Genomic DNA, 13,168 nt, shown 5'->3' with positions numbered 1-13,168 from the left:
ATCCCTTTGTACTTAGTCAGGTCTTGGTGGTCCAAACATTTTTTTTTCAGAGGAACATTGCTGTGGAACATTAGTATTAGATGTTAGTAGTAGTATGTTCGTACCTTAATTACTTTCAATTTTGTTTTAATTTTGTGGTCTTTTGCAGAAAAAAAATAGTTCCAAATTGTAACTCTTGGAATAAACTGTTATATTTAGATTATTTTTCTTAAATTTCTGAGGTGAATTTCTGATGGTTTTGCTCTAAATGGGGTAAGGTTCCTTTGAAAATCACATACTCTTATTTCTGTCATAAGACTAATGGTAGAGCAGAGAGTTGAATGTTCTCTTTTTTCAAGTTGTTGAATTAAGGGAGCACAGATAACACCACCAGGTCATTTGTAAATCTGATCTATCTTCCTTTGTGCTACAGGACAGTTTAAGTAGAAACCATGTTTTGAGAAGCATTTAGTGAATGTGCTTCAAATTACTATGGACCACTTTCTGCATGTGAGACTTGCACTAGTTGGAGAGATTATTAAATTGGTTATTTTACATTACCTTATCTATAGAATCTGGTTTAAAAAGTGACACCTGTAGAGGAAGTTGCCCTATTTCAGTATAACTAAAGGAAAGTATCTAGCATTGATGAATAATTAAAATAGAACTTGATCATTGCATACTGTCTCACTTGTGGTGTCTGTGGTAGTTGCCGTTTTAGCAAAAGGAAGAAGGGGTAACAGAGACCATTTTTCATTTTAATGTTCGGCCTTTTAAAAAAAGCTGAAATCAATTTACTTATTCTACCTTCCGTTTCCCCTCTCCCCTGTTTGAGAGCATGTAGAGATATATGAAAGTCAAACCGTCTTAGGTGTAAAATGTCATCATCATCTTTTGTGACTAAACTGTCAGTTTCTGAGCTGTTTCCATCATGTGTATTAATAGATTGTCTCTTCTTAAAGATTTGCTGCTTTTGTGAGTTGTAGGTCCTTGCATTTGCATCCACAAACAGTATTCAAGATCAGAACTGTCATTCAGTTTCTTTTATGCAGGCATAGTGTTCAAATTAAAGCCCCTGAAATCCAACCCTTTGATCTTTACAGCTCTGGGGTTTATATGTAATTATTAGTACAATCTGTTAAATTTTAATTGTTTGTCCACAGTTTGTTCTGGTTATGTATAGTAATCAGTATTTTTGTCTGATGAATGCTCTTTTAGATTTCTACCTACTCTAGCTTTCATAAGACACTTTCAACTATACATCAACAACCCGTTCTTCATATGTATACCTAAAAATACATATATATGTGTATATATATACATATATGCTTAAATCTCTTCAAGTTTGGCTTGAGTTCACTGAACTGCAAGCTTTTAATTTTCAACCTCTGAAATTCAGGGTTACCCAATCCATCCAAACAATTTCCCTGTTAGCTCACACAATCTTTGATTATTTAAGTCTACAGTGGACAGTATCTTTAGAACAATCACTGCTTTCTGTGCTTATCCTGCAAATGGGGTTTTTTTTTTCTACAGCTTTGTGTTGGAACAGCAAAATGACAGATTTTTCTACAGATTTGCATATGTGTCTTCACTTACATTTTGTGAGAATAACCTTATATGTTGCCTTTTTAAATCCTTTTTCTTGAAACAATTTCAGTTCCCAGCTGACATGTCTGAGTCTCCCTTTTCTCCTTCCTCCTTTCCAGATTCATTGTTCTCTTTCTTTTAATTACTGGACAAACAGTACATGCTGTGGGTAGTTGTTACAGGCTGATTTTCCTGGCTGACATACCTTGGCATTGGATCATGTTCTGCTAATAACCAAGGTCAAGCAGCTACTCCCAGGAGAGTACTAATGTGGATCTTCCCTATACCCATCTGCTGCCTTTCCTACAGTGCCTTACAGGTCTAAATATAATAGAAATACTTCTTTAGAAAATAAATCACTAAGTTTTGTTGCTCAGTCAAAGTTGGATGTCACTGGTCAGCTGGTGAAATGTTGATAAAAGGAGAATGGTGGATTTACATCCTGTACTCCATTAGCCTCACTCTCAAATCCAATTATTATATATCGTTTTAAAATCCAGTATTTACTCTTAAAAATCTTGATATTTGCTTGATATTGCATTACCAAGAGAACTTGGTCTCTGTAGAATAATTAAGGCAATGGATATTTGTGGCTGATTGATCTGGAAAGGTTTTTTTAAGTGTTTTTCAATTCCTGATGCATGATTTGGGAAGAAGTGATTATTTGTCACTTTCAAAGTAGTGTAATTAATTAAAATTAAGCATTTAATGTGTTTTCTTCAGTTGTTCAAGATACAGCTACCCTTCTGAAGAGTCTAGTTTGTATTGTAACCATTTTATCCAGTATGTAGTATTTTATGAGTAAATATGGTTAACTTTAGGTTTGAGCACAAAATATGTTACTACTCCTGTTTATAAAAACTTTGCTCAACTTGTAAACAGACCAGAAGCTCTGTCAGCTAATGATAAATTCAATTACTAGACATTGGAAAATGTGGGAATTAATATCCAATGCAGAACACTAAAATAAATTTATTTTCTTTCACATTTTTTGTTTGGTTACATTTACATTTACCAGGTTAAGTAATGCATTTGCTGAATCTAGTTCTTAGGTGATAATACTTCTGTTGTATTTCTCAATATTTCTCTCTTCACCCTGTTTAAATCCTAAAGGATGATGCTCGTCAACTCTTTGTGTTGGCTGGAGCAGCAGAAGAAGGATTTATGACTGCAGAGCTTGCGGGAGTTATCAAGAGATTGTGGAAAGACACTGGGGTTCAAGCCTGTTTCAACAGATCTCGGGAATACCAGCTCAATGACTCTGCTGCCTAGTAAGTGCACTGTGACAGACAAAATTGTCTTTGCCTTCTAACTAGTAGCTAAAGCAGTATAAGGTGTGATGTTTTGACAAATTCCGCTCCCACATAGATGGAAACCACAGAAGTAACTGGACAAAGATAGTGTCTGCTTGGGTCAAAGTGCTGCAGCAAAACTTTGAGGTTGGAAAGGAAAATACATAGTGTAATTATGAACTTGTCATGTTCTGACCACATGTTTCATTCTCTTAAAGAAGCCAAAGATTGATTTAAGGTGCTTTAATAGGTTTTCTATTACAAAAGCATGACTTGAAGTACCTTTTTAGTATTTGAATGTGTCCAAAAAATGTGATTACATGATCTGTATTACGAAGGATACTACTTTCTTTTGTAATTGTTTTTTCCTATGTCAACATTACTATGTTTTCAGTGTTAATTAATGGTCTCTATTGGAAATGTGTTGAGCCAAGAAACAATTAGAATGTATCCTTTATGCTAGGGCACTTAAGTAAGAGAATAAAGCATTAAGGAACTAGAAAGGCAAAAATAAGATGCTGTAGCAGTAAGTAACTGTAAGTCAGTAAAGGAAAAGAGTCCACTGAAGGAAATACAAGATGGTAAAGAGTGGCAATAGCAGTGATAACTGCCTTGTAGTGCAATTTTTTTATGATTCTGAAGTATTTTGTAGCGCTTGAAGTTGTTTCTCAGTTGTATAAACTTTTCTATAGGGAACAGTGATTTGGAGATTCATACTGTCCTGTGCTAACCTTCTGTGGACTATTTTGTTGTTTTAGACAACTGTGACTGAAGTTTCATAAGAAAACTGTTCTTCTGGCCATATAAATATATATCTGTAAAATTGTTAACTTCTTGTTACACAGAAAATAGAATACAATGCCTTCCTATTTACTATGGGAAAAGTACAAGTAAGAGCCGTATAGTGTTTTGGAAACACTGGACATTGCAAGGAGTTTGGCAGTGAAAGCATACTAATTGTAAAAGATACATGCAATTAGGAATTCTCAGTAGAAAGTTAATTGTTATGTATTAGGCATTTTCTTAGATACATTATTTCTGGCCAAAACACCAAGTTATTCTTTTCATGTCTGTTATCAAATAGAGTGATTTTGGGCTTTGTTTATGGTTCAAAGTAACCTGCAGTTCAGTAGGTTGCAAAGATGAAGAAATTGTAATTAGTGCCAATAACATGGATGTTTATGGAACCATGTTTGCATTTCGGAATTTCTAAAGAAGAATTCTTTGTAATGGAATAAATTGCTTAAGTTTGCTTTCATCTAGGATGCAATAGTGTTGTGTCTCAAAAGCTTATTTTGGAAAATAAGCTTTGGGAATTTGAGTAGAATACTGTGTCTTGTGTCTCAGAGAAAACTATCTTATAAAATTCAAAGACAGTGTAATGAATGGACTTAAAACTTCTGTAATTCTTTGCAATTATTTTGTTGCTGTTTTACGAATAACTGAAAGCAGTGTTTATTTTTACCTTTAGTTACTTGAATGACTTGGACAGGATAGCACAAACCAGCTACATTCCAACTCAACAGGATGTTCTCAGAACAAGAGTGAAAACTACAGGAATAGTGGAAACTCACTTTACATTCAAGGATCTTCATTTTAAGTATGTAACTCATGCTGCATGGTTATCTGTCCATCAAAGTTCCTGCAAAATTATGGAATATGGCATTCAATGGTGTAATTTAACAAATTTGTCTAATCACAGGTTTGATTATTTCATGCCCCACTTTTTATGAAAAAAAAAAAAAAATTCTTGTGCTTGACTGAGTTTTTGGAAGGCATGTGAGAGTTGTTGGAGCTCCAATAAATGTTTTTGTTATATTGAAAATGTTTTGTAAGGATACTTTTGATATAAATTAAATCTTAAAACAAAATACTGCATTTTCTGCCATGTTAAATAGCTGTTCTATTGGATTCCTGTTTTAAATTCTGTTGGAGAAATGGAAGCTTATAAGAGTTTACTGGTTTTTATGAAAGAGTAAATCCATTTTCCCAAATAGGTGAATTCAAATATGTCCTATACTTCAAGGTAGTATTTTAGAGATGAAAGAATATAACTTATGTTTTCTGTGGTGTGATATTTGGAAAATAATTATAATATTCTGAGCATTTTATGTCTAAAGACATAGAATCAGAGAATTGTTTGGGTTGGAAGGGACCTTAAAGATCATCTAGTTCTAACCCCATTGCAGTGGGCAGGGACACCCGCCACTTGACCACTTTGCTCAAAGATCCATCCAACCTGGCCTTGAACACTTACTGGGATGGGGTATCCATAACTTCCTTTGGATAACTTGTTCCAGTGCCTCACCACCCTCACAATAAAGGATTTCTTCCTAATATCTAATCTAAACCTAGTCTCTTTCACTTTGAGCTCATTCCCCCTTCTCCTCTCACAATATGCTCTTATAAAAAGTTTGCCCTGATGCATGTGCAGCAGTCAATGTGAAAACACAAGATAGTGTTAACCATCAGCAGACTCTACCTCCTACTGGTGAGGGAGAATGAGAAGAAAACTCAGTAAAACACACTCTAAATATGGATTTAGATTCTGCAGAAATTGTTCAGTATGTCTGTATTATATATTTGCTTAGTATCTTCATGGAAAATATTTTTTTTTCATGGAAATGCATGGCAAACACTGAAATATGGATATTTCAGGACAATCAATACTGTGGAAATCTGTTTTGTTTCCTTGTTTTAGGGTTTAAGAATACAAAATTTGTATTAATCCACAAAAGAATAAATGATAATAAATCTCTTGCAAACCTAAGAAGAGTAGTCCTTAGCCCAGCCTGATTAGAAAACTTCAGTATTCTCAGGAGTTCTCCATCTTTTCACTTACTTTCCAATGTTTCTTGTTTCCTGCTCTATATGAGTCCAGTCTCTATGGATTATTGGGACTGTTACAAGGACCATATGGTGACACTTCTGTAAAATGTGTCCTTGAGCCAGGCCTGTATAATTGTTTAGCTGTAATATTGTACATTTGAACACCTGTACCTGTGCCTTAGGCAATAGACTTAATGAGTTATTGTGAGGGCTTGAAGTACTTTTACATAACCTTGAAATGAACTTTTAAGATCAGCCAAACACATGAAAGGCTTGATTATACTAAGACAAGGGTACATAAGTATGACTTGCTGCATAAAATCAGTTTTTTTTTCTTTCCTGTTCTGCTAGCAGTGTGTGTTTAGATTCCTTCAGGTTGGGCCTCAATTCAGCCTTCTCTATAAAGCAATTAACATGGCTTTGATTATTGATTCAATCCAAATTGCAAATAGCAAGTTATCTTCATCCTGTTTCTATAGCCTAGTCCGAAGGTTGAGTCTGATTATTTACTGCTTTTATGTTCAAAGAACACTTTTTTTTGTAGAAGTGTTAATTCTTATGGAAAATCAGGTCTCAGTATAAAGTTACAAAGCATAGCATTAGAATTGACAGAAGTAATTACTAAGATTTAAGGGATTAATTATTAAGATACAGTACAAAGTACTTTATTAAATACAAAATATATTCTTTGTGTACAGCCATTGCTAATTATTTGAGAACTAAGTAGTAGGTGGCTGGCTCACATTTGTGTAGAGTGATAACCAAAGACTTCCCTTCAAAGCTTTTTTGAAGGTAAAGAGACCCTCTAAGGAATCCTTAGGAATTATCTTTCAAGTGTTTTTGACATGACATTATCTCAATGTAGAACATTAAAAGGGCAGCGAGCATTGTTACTTCTGCAGTAGTTTGCCAAGTAGAAGACCTTGTTAGAGGTTACAGTGCTTCTGACAATTTTCTTTGAGAAAGCAAAGGGTCTTTCTTTTTCTTCTAATTTGTTTCCTTCTCTGCTTACTTTTACTGTGTTTTTTTTTTTTTTTTAAATTAAAACCTAGCAACTTGGAACACTTGATGATATCTAAAAATAACAACTGTAATTGAATCCCTTCAAGTGCAATTTACAGTGTTTGTGTAGTGCACTAAGATTAAATGGGTAGGGTTTTTTACCTGCCCCATGCTTGCAACCTTACAACGCAGGGAAAACAGGAAAGGGGGCTAATAAAAAACACTAGTCAGCTTCAGTAAATGTCGTGTGTGAAATTTAATTGCATTTCAAAAAATGCATTTGTTGGAGGGAAAGTGAGGGTTATTTTTACTGTATAGTGCTTATTTTGTCTTCTAAGATAATGTCTTAAAAATATCCCATTTAAACATGGCCAATTGAAGAACAGATTAAAGTTGTAATTTGGCTTATAAGAGAGAGGAGCTAAAACTCAGCAGGACTGACAGTCCACATTGTTGATCAGTATCTTTTATTATGGTAGACTTTTTAGTAAAGTTAACTGTATATTTTTATTTTATACAGAGTACAATTAGCTTTGTTAATGAAGTATAATATTGTAAATAGTTGGTTTTGTTTCTCTTTCATCTCATACTTTCTCATGTTCTCTAAAATGTGTAGGAAGATTTTCAAAGCTTTATTAAAATTGCAGTTTATATTGAGAAAATACAAGATACAGTTCTGTTTTTTGCCTTCTTTTTAAGATGTTGTTCTCAGACTTACACAGCTGCTAATTCCAGATTTTGTTGATTAATATTCAGAAAGCTAAAAATTCCAAAGTTCATTCACTGCTTTTTACTTCTGTTTTGCAGAATGTTTGATGTTGGAGGCCAAAGATCAGAGCGGAAGAAGTGGATTCATTGTTTTGAGGGTGTTACAGCAATTATTTTTTGTGTGGCGCTGAGTGATTATGACTTGGTCTTGGCTGAAGATGAGGAAATGGCAAGTACCATAAAGTTGAAGAAAGGAATAGTGGTTGGACAGAAGCTAAGCTTTGAATGAAAGCTGTAAATGGGTCTTTTGAAGTATTATTGCTTTGTAAGATGTATGGGGTTTGTGCAAAAGGTCTCAATGAAATGGTGATAGAATTCACGCTTTTGGGTTCCAAAGTACTTCCTTATATTTTCATAAGGAATACTAAGAGATAAGTATTCTTTTAGCTACACTTTTCATGTTTTAAAGGAAGGATAAATTAATAAGCATACATTGTCAGTAATACACATTTTAGTCTCTTTATGGATGCTAGAAGTAGGTATTAAGAAATTTTTTTACTTACCTGAATCTGCTCTACTATATTTTGTGTTTCTTTCCTCCCTCAGTCTTCAGGTTTTGTTTCTTTCTAAATGTGTTTCTCCAGTCTCTTGTCTTAATTGCAGAAATGTTTCTCTTACTTTTCCTTTCCAACACCCTGAGCTCCTTTTTCCTCTTTCAAGAGTTTACTCCTTCCGTGTCACTGTGCACAGGGTGCATTTTACTATCTTGAGTGGTTTGAAGTGATGCTTTCCTCTGTATGTGAATCTTTAACAGGCTCTTATGCTCTTCCTTGTGTTCTGCAACTTTCTATAAAATATCATTTGGGGAGGAAAGAGAAATAAGAAAACCTTTCAAGTCAAATATAGTGTCAAAGAAGGTCGTAGCTAGCATCCTGCTGCTTAAATGACTGGAACTTGGCCGAAGTACTTACATGTTGGATAATTTTTCTACAGAGTTAAATATTATAGTAAGAGTTAAAATACTTGTTTACTTGATTCTCTAGCTTTGTAGAACTTTCTTCCTTAGTCTGGAATATCAGCTAGGTGCAGAATTTGTTTTCAATTTCCAGAAGACCTAATCAAATTCAGGTAACTCAGCAATTCTTGTAGAATATCTGTACTGCAAAATGTCAAAACACACAAATTTCTGAAATACTGAAATTTTAAACCTGGAAATGAGAAAAAAGTAGTCGCTTAAACCCTGCTTTTGGAAATGATCTTTGTGGTAGTCTTGGCCTCTCTGTATTTCCCTGCAATAAAATGTGATTTTGTTTGCTAAAAACTTAGTTTTGTAACTGGTTCATTTGTAAGTAATCAAAAATATATATCCTTATGTTACTATTGAAGTCTGATAAAATAGTAAGTGATGGCTTCTTTTTCAATTACAGAATCGGATGCATGAGAGCATGAAATTGTTTGACAGTATCTGCAACAATAAATGGTTCACAGACACTTCTATTATTCTATTCCTGAACAAGAAAGATCTTTTTGAAGAAAAGATCAAAAGAAGTCCCCTCACTATTTGCTACCCTGAATATGCAGGTATTGGAGGGATGCAGATATCAAGGGTTTTTGTTTTTTTGTTTGGTTTTTTTTTTGTTAAAATACATGCTTTTCAATGTCAAGATCATGAGGAGTTGTATAACTTTAGGCATCTAAAATTCTCTAATATGATCTAAAATTTAAGATGGGAGTTTTGATAGGTAAGAAAGCAGTGCTTAAGTGTTTTTAACCAGGTGAAATAAAGCTGGTCCACTGTTAGCATTTACATGTTACTGTTGCAACTGTTCAGGCTCGTTTATTTAGCCCGTTCTAATTTCTAATAAAAAAGAAACTACTTTTTTACTTTGATATAAGTAGGAATTCCTGAGATGCATGAGAGTTTTTTTTAACAGGGAGTGTACATACATTTTGACATTGTGGCTTATTCAGGAAATACACAGCAAAAGAGCATTAATTCATTTAACAAGTCTTAGCATTTTTATGTATCATTTTCATTGTAAGTTCAAACAGAAAATAGCATGTTGGAGGTAAAAAATTTGAGAGAAATGTGTATGCCAAGTGTCTTTAACTGAGTGTGGAAAAACCTTGAAGCTTTTAAAAACATTAAAATTTAAACAAGTAACTTAAATGAAAGAAACAAAATGTCCTAAACTAGGAAAGTGATGGGTCATGAATGACTTGTTCCTCTGGCACTGGAGTAAATGCAAAAACTATTCCTGCACCCTGGAACTGTGCTAAGTTTTTATTACAAATGCATCCAAAAGATCCCTTCCAAGATTTTTTTTTATGGTATCTTAAAGCAATGGTGTGGAATTTTTCCTCTTCAGGTTTAGGTTAACTGTTTCCAAAGAACCCCTTCCTTCAAAGACAGTGTGCATCTTGTTCATCCTCTTTTGGAAACGTGCTTACTGAGCAATTTTCTTCTTCCAGGGTCAAACACTTATGAAGAAGCAGCTGCGTACATTCAGTGTCAGTTTGAAGATCTGAACAAGAGGAAAGACACAAAGGAAATCTACACTCACTTCACATGTGCCACAGACACAAAAAATGTGCAGTTTGTTTTTGATGCTGTAACTGATGTCATTATTAAAAATAACCTTAAGGACTGTGGCCTCTTCTGAGAACAGACAAAAGGTTGTTAAATGGTAAATTACATGCCTGAAAACAGGACTTAAACATTTGGAATATGCCCACGCTGTGTAAAACCTGCATAGATATACTTAATTCTCTTTTATTTTATTTTTAGGTTTGGAGATAGACTTCGCACAATTCTAATCTGATTCTTTTCAAGGTGAAAGAAGTACAAAATGCATTGTGCTCAATGATAGATCAGTACTGTACTTGCCTGTTTTAACAGCTTTATTTATGTTTGTCTTGTAAATTTAAGTAATTAGTTAACACTGAGATGTCAGTTGATTGTATGTAAACTTACAGTTGTAGTAATGTATTTGTATAAACGTTGAACGGAATATTTTAGTAACTTGATGTCCTCTAAAACATTCCTCTAAAATTTCCATGTTTTATGAAGATACTCTTAGAGGAGACAGACACTTTTTGCCTTTGGATTATTTAAACATCTTGTAAAATTAAATTTTCTTTTCATTTTAAGGGTGCATGCTGCCTTATTCTTTACTTTTGTTGGTAATACTCTATATGGCGTTAGCTTTTTGATATTTAAACAGCCTCATTCACCTTCTCAGACTTAAAGAAACATAACCAATAAACTTATCTTTTGCCTTAAGTTTTGAAAAAAAAATCTTTTTATAAATTCAGGATAAACAGAAAAATTATTTTAAAATTTGAGTGAAATCCACAGTTTATGAAATCCAGGCTTGCAGTCTTTGCAGTGGAAATGTGGCAACACTGGGAATTGTTGTTTAAGGGTCAGCTATGACTGAAGCTGATGGAAATGCAAAAAGGAAGTTGTTAAAACTATTCATATCAATAAAAAAAAATTGATGCTGTGGTCTTACTCAGTGGATTGAATGGAAAAATTACCTTTGGGGTGTTTTAAATAGACAGCAAAGGCTGGAGTTCACATTAATGTTTTTTCTGCTCACTTAAAACATAAATTCATGTTCTCCTTAAACATTTTGCTATTTTCTGGTAATAAAACTAGTTGGATAACTTAACCATAGAAAAATTGAGTTTCCCCACAAGACAAGGGAGCTCCACAGATTAAAGCAAATTCCTGTTGCATATAGCAAGAATCTTCAATGTTTTGGGTAGGGTGTTTTAGTGACTTAGAAGTGCTGATTCTTTAATTTGTTCTTTAATTATAGCTTCACAGTTTCTTATAAGTTAAAGATTATTTTCTTCTGGTTATGCTTTCCTTATGTGATTTGCTGTCTTAGGTACCTATCATCCATTGCCTTAGGGATAGTGCCAAAACTGATTTTTTTAAATACAGTTTTTAAACAGAATAAGCTTGTAACTGTAAATAAGTTGATGGTTGTCTTAAATGTATGTTGTCATCTAGAAAACACGAACGTACCAAACCTGGAGATACAATTTTCTATAATTGTTAAAATATTTCAGGCAGCTACAGTACACCATCAAGTTCTTTGAGAAGTAAATAAGTCTTGGAGCCTGTGGCTATTTTTCTATAGTATCTTAGCATTTATGTTCTTGGAAATGTTAAAAATATTGAAGTCATTGTTTTGTTGTTTAAATTTTGATTGTGTATGTGTTTAAGTTAGGCCTCTGCTTGAGTAAAACTTACCTGCCCTTCTCATTCTTTAATGCTTTCTTTGTTAGGTACAGAATTGCTAAATGCATTTAAAATGAAAGATTAGAAAGGAGATAAGTTATTGCTGGAGGTTGTTAAATATGTTGATACATTATGAGCTCTTTCAGCAGTTATGGTAAGCAATCTGTATATCCTGGGCTGCTTTTAAGTGTGCTTTATGGTTCTGGATATGATTTTTAAATCTCACTGAACTACTTTGTGGAATTGTATTTACACCTACGTTCCGGCTGGTTTTTGTACTTAATGTAAAACAAAAATTGGGATTAATCAAACTAAATAAATCTAAATTTTGTGCCTTGCTTGAAAGAAATGTTTTTCATTAAATGTGCTGATGGAAATCTTTCTGCATCCATTCTGTGGAGGTAACCAGGTAGTAAAAATTAGAAGATAGGAAGTCAAGAGTAAATGTAAAAACTTTGTGCTAGAAGCATTAGGTTTTTTAATTAATACTTTTCTTAGCACCTTCAGTTGGAGAAATTTTGGAATTTTGTAACTAGTGGTTCATGAAGTATTCTTATACTAACAGAACAAAATTGTGAACTAATTTGCCTTGCTAGTCAATAGATAATCTTGCTTTTTCTGACCTGATGCATAGCCAGCAGGGGTGTTTCCTTGTAGAGGTGCTGCACTGGTAGATAAATCTTTGTCCAGAGATAAAGTTGGCTGCCTAGGGCACTTCTCTAAGAAAAGCTCCAATGCAGTTGTGGTGGGAGCCATACACTTAATTTTCACTGCAGCTGTAATAAGGCTCCACATCTCTGTTCCATCGGGAACCTGCTTCTCTGTCAGGGCAGTGCAGAAAATGGAGGAAATGCTGCAGGTACCACACTGTCTAAGGGGGTTGGCCTTGGCCCTCAGCAGCCTGAGCTCTGTTCTCTTCCAGTTTCCCATTCCTCTGCTTTCTTCTTGCAGAGTGTGCAGGCAAACTGCTTTCTCTAGCATGACACAAAGAAGCTCTCTATTACCTAAGAAATTCAGGATATTGTAAATGGACCAAATGTAAAAAACACCAGACCTTTGTGGAGACTTTTCCAGTCCCGTCATCTTGTGCACATCTGTGGCTGAAGTCTCTCAGTAAAATGCAGCTGTCATTAAACATGTAGTTATTTTAAGAGGCTTAACACTGTGGAAGCATGGTTTGGAAAATTTGCTATTTGGCTTCATTATGCCACCTATGGAATCTGGAGGTTAATTTGATGTTAAATGTAGTAATCTCTCTTTAACTAAAACAAGGTCCAGGATCACAGCATGGGGACAACATAGATTTGCTGGTTTGCTGTTTCTGGTTCCATGTAGGCAATTACCAGCTTAATGATTTAAAGTGTACATTCAACCTTAGGGAGCAAAAGAGATCCATCTCCAGCATGCTGAACAGCACGGTGGCTGGTGTGCATTCAGAATTGGGGAAAATTAAAGGATAATTGTCTGCTTCAAATCAAGCAAAAAGGAAACCCTGCCAAGATGCTGGCTATCCTAC

General features: G+C 34.3%; 1 protein-coding gene across 2 annotated transcripts in view; it reads left to right on the top strand.

Annotated features, from left to right (window-relative positions):
* GNAI1 (G protein subunit alpha i1) overlaps window positions 1-12,001 on the top strand; it is a 33,503-nt gene extending 21,502 nt beyond the window's left edge. The window contains exons 4-9 of one of the 2 annotated variants that reach the window (XM_030291462.4): window positions 2,683-2,840; window positions 4,333-4,461; window positions 7,500-7,629; window positions 8,828-8,981; window positions 9,873-10,087; window positions 10,189-10,550. In XM_030291462.4, the coding sequence (XP_030147322.1) occupies window positions 2,683-2,840; window positions 4,333-4,461; window positions 7,500-7,629; window positions 8,828-8,981; window positions 9,873-10,063 (762 nt within the window). In that variant the 3' untranslated portion in view covers window positions 10,064-10,087; window positions 10,189-10,550. Of the gene's footprint in view, window positions 1-2,682; window positions 2,841-4,332; window positions 4,462-7,499; window positions 7,630-8,827; window positions 8,982-9,872 lie in introns of both variants that reach the window. The other variant, XM_030291453.4, reaches the window with a different exon arrangement.
* Window positions 12,002-13,168: the final 1,167 nt, after the last annotated feature.

Source organism: Taeniopygia guttata, chromosome 1A (assembly GCF_048771995.1).
Source record: "Taeniopygia guttata chromosome 1A, bTaeGut7.mat, whole genome shotgun sequence".
NCBI lineage: Eukaryota > Metazoa > Chordata > Aves > Passeriformes > Estrildidae > Taeniopygia > Taeniopygia guttata.
This window is presented reverse-complemented; position numbering and strand designations above follow the sequence as displayed.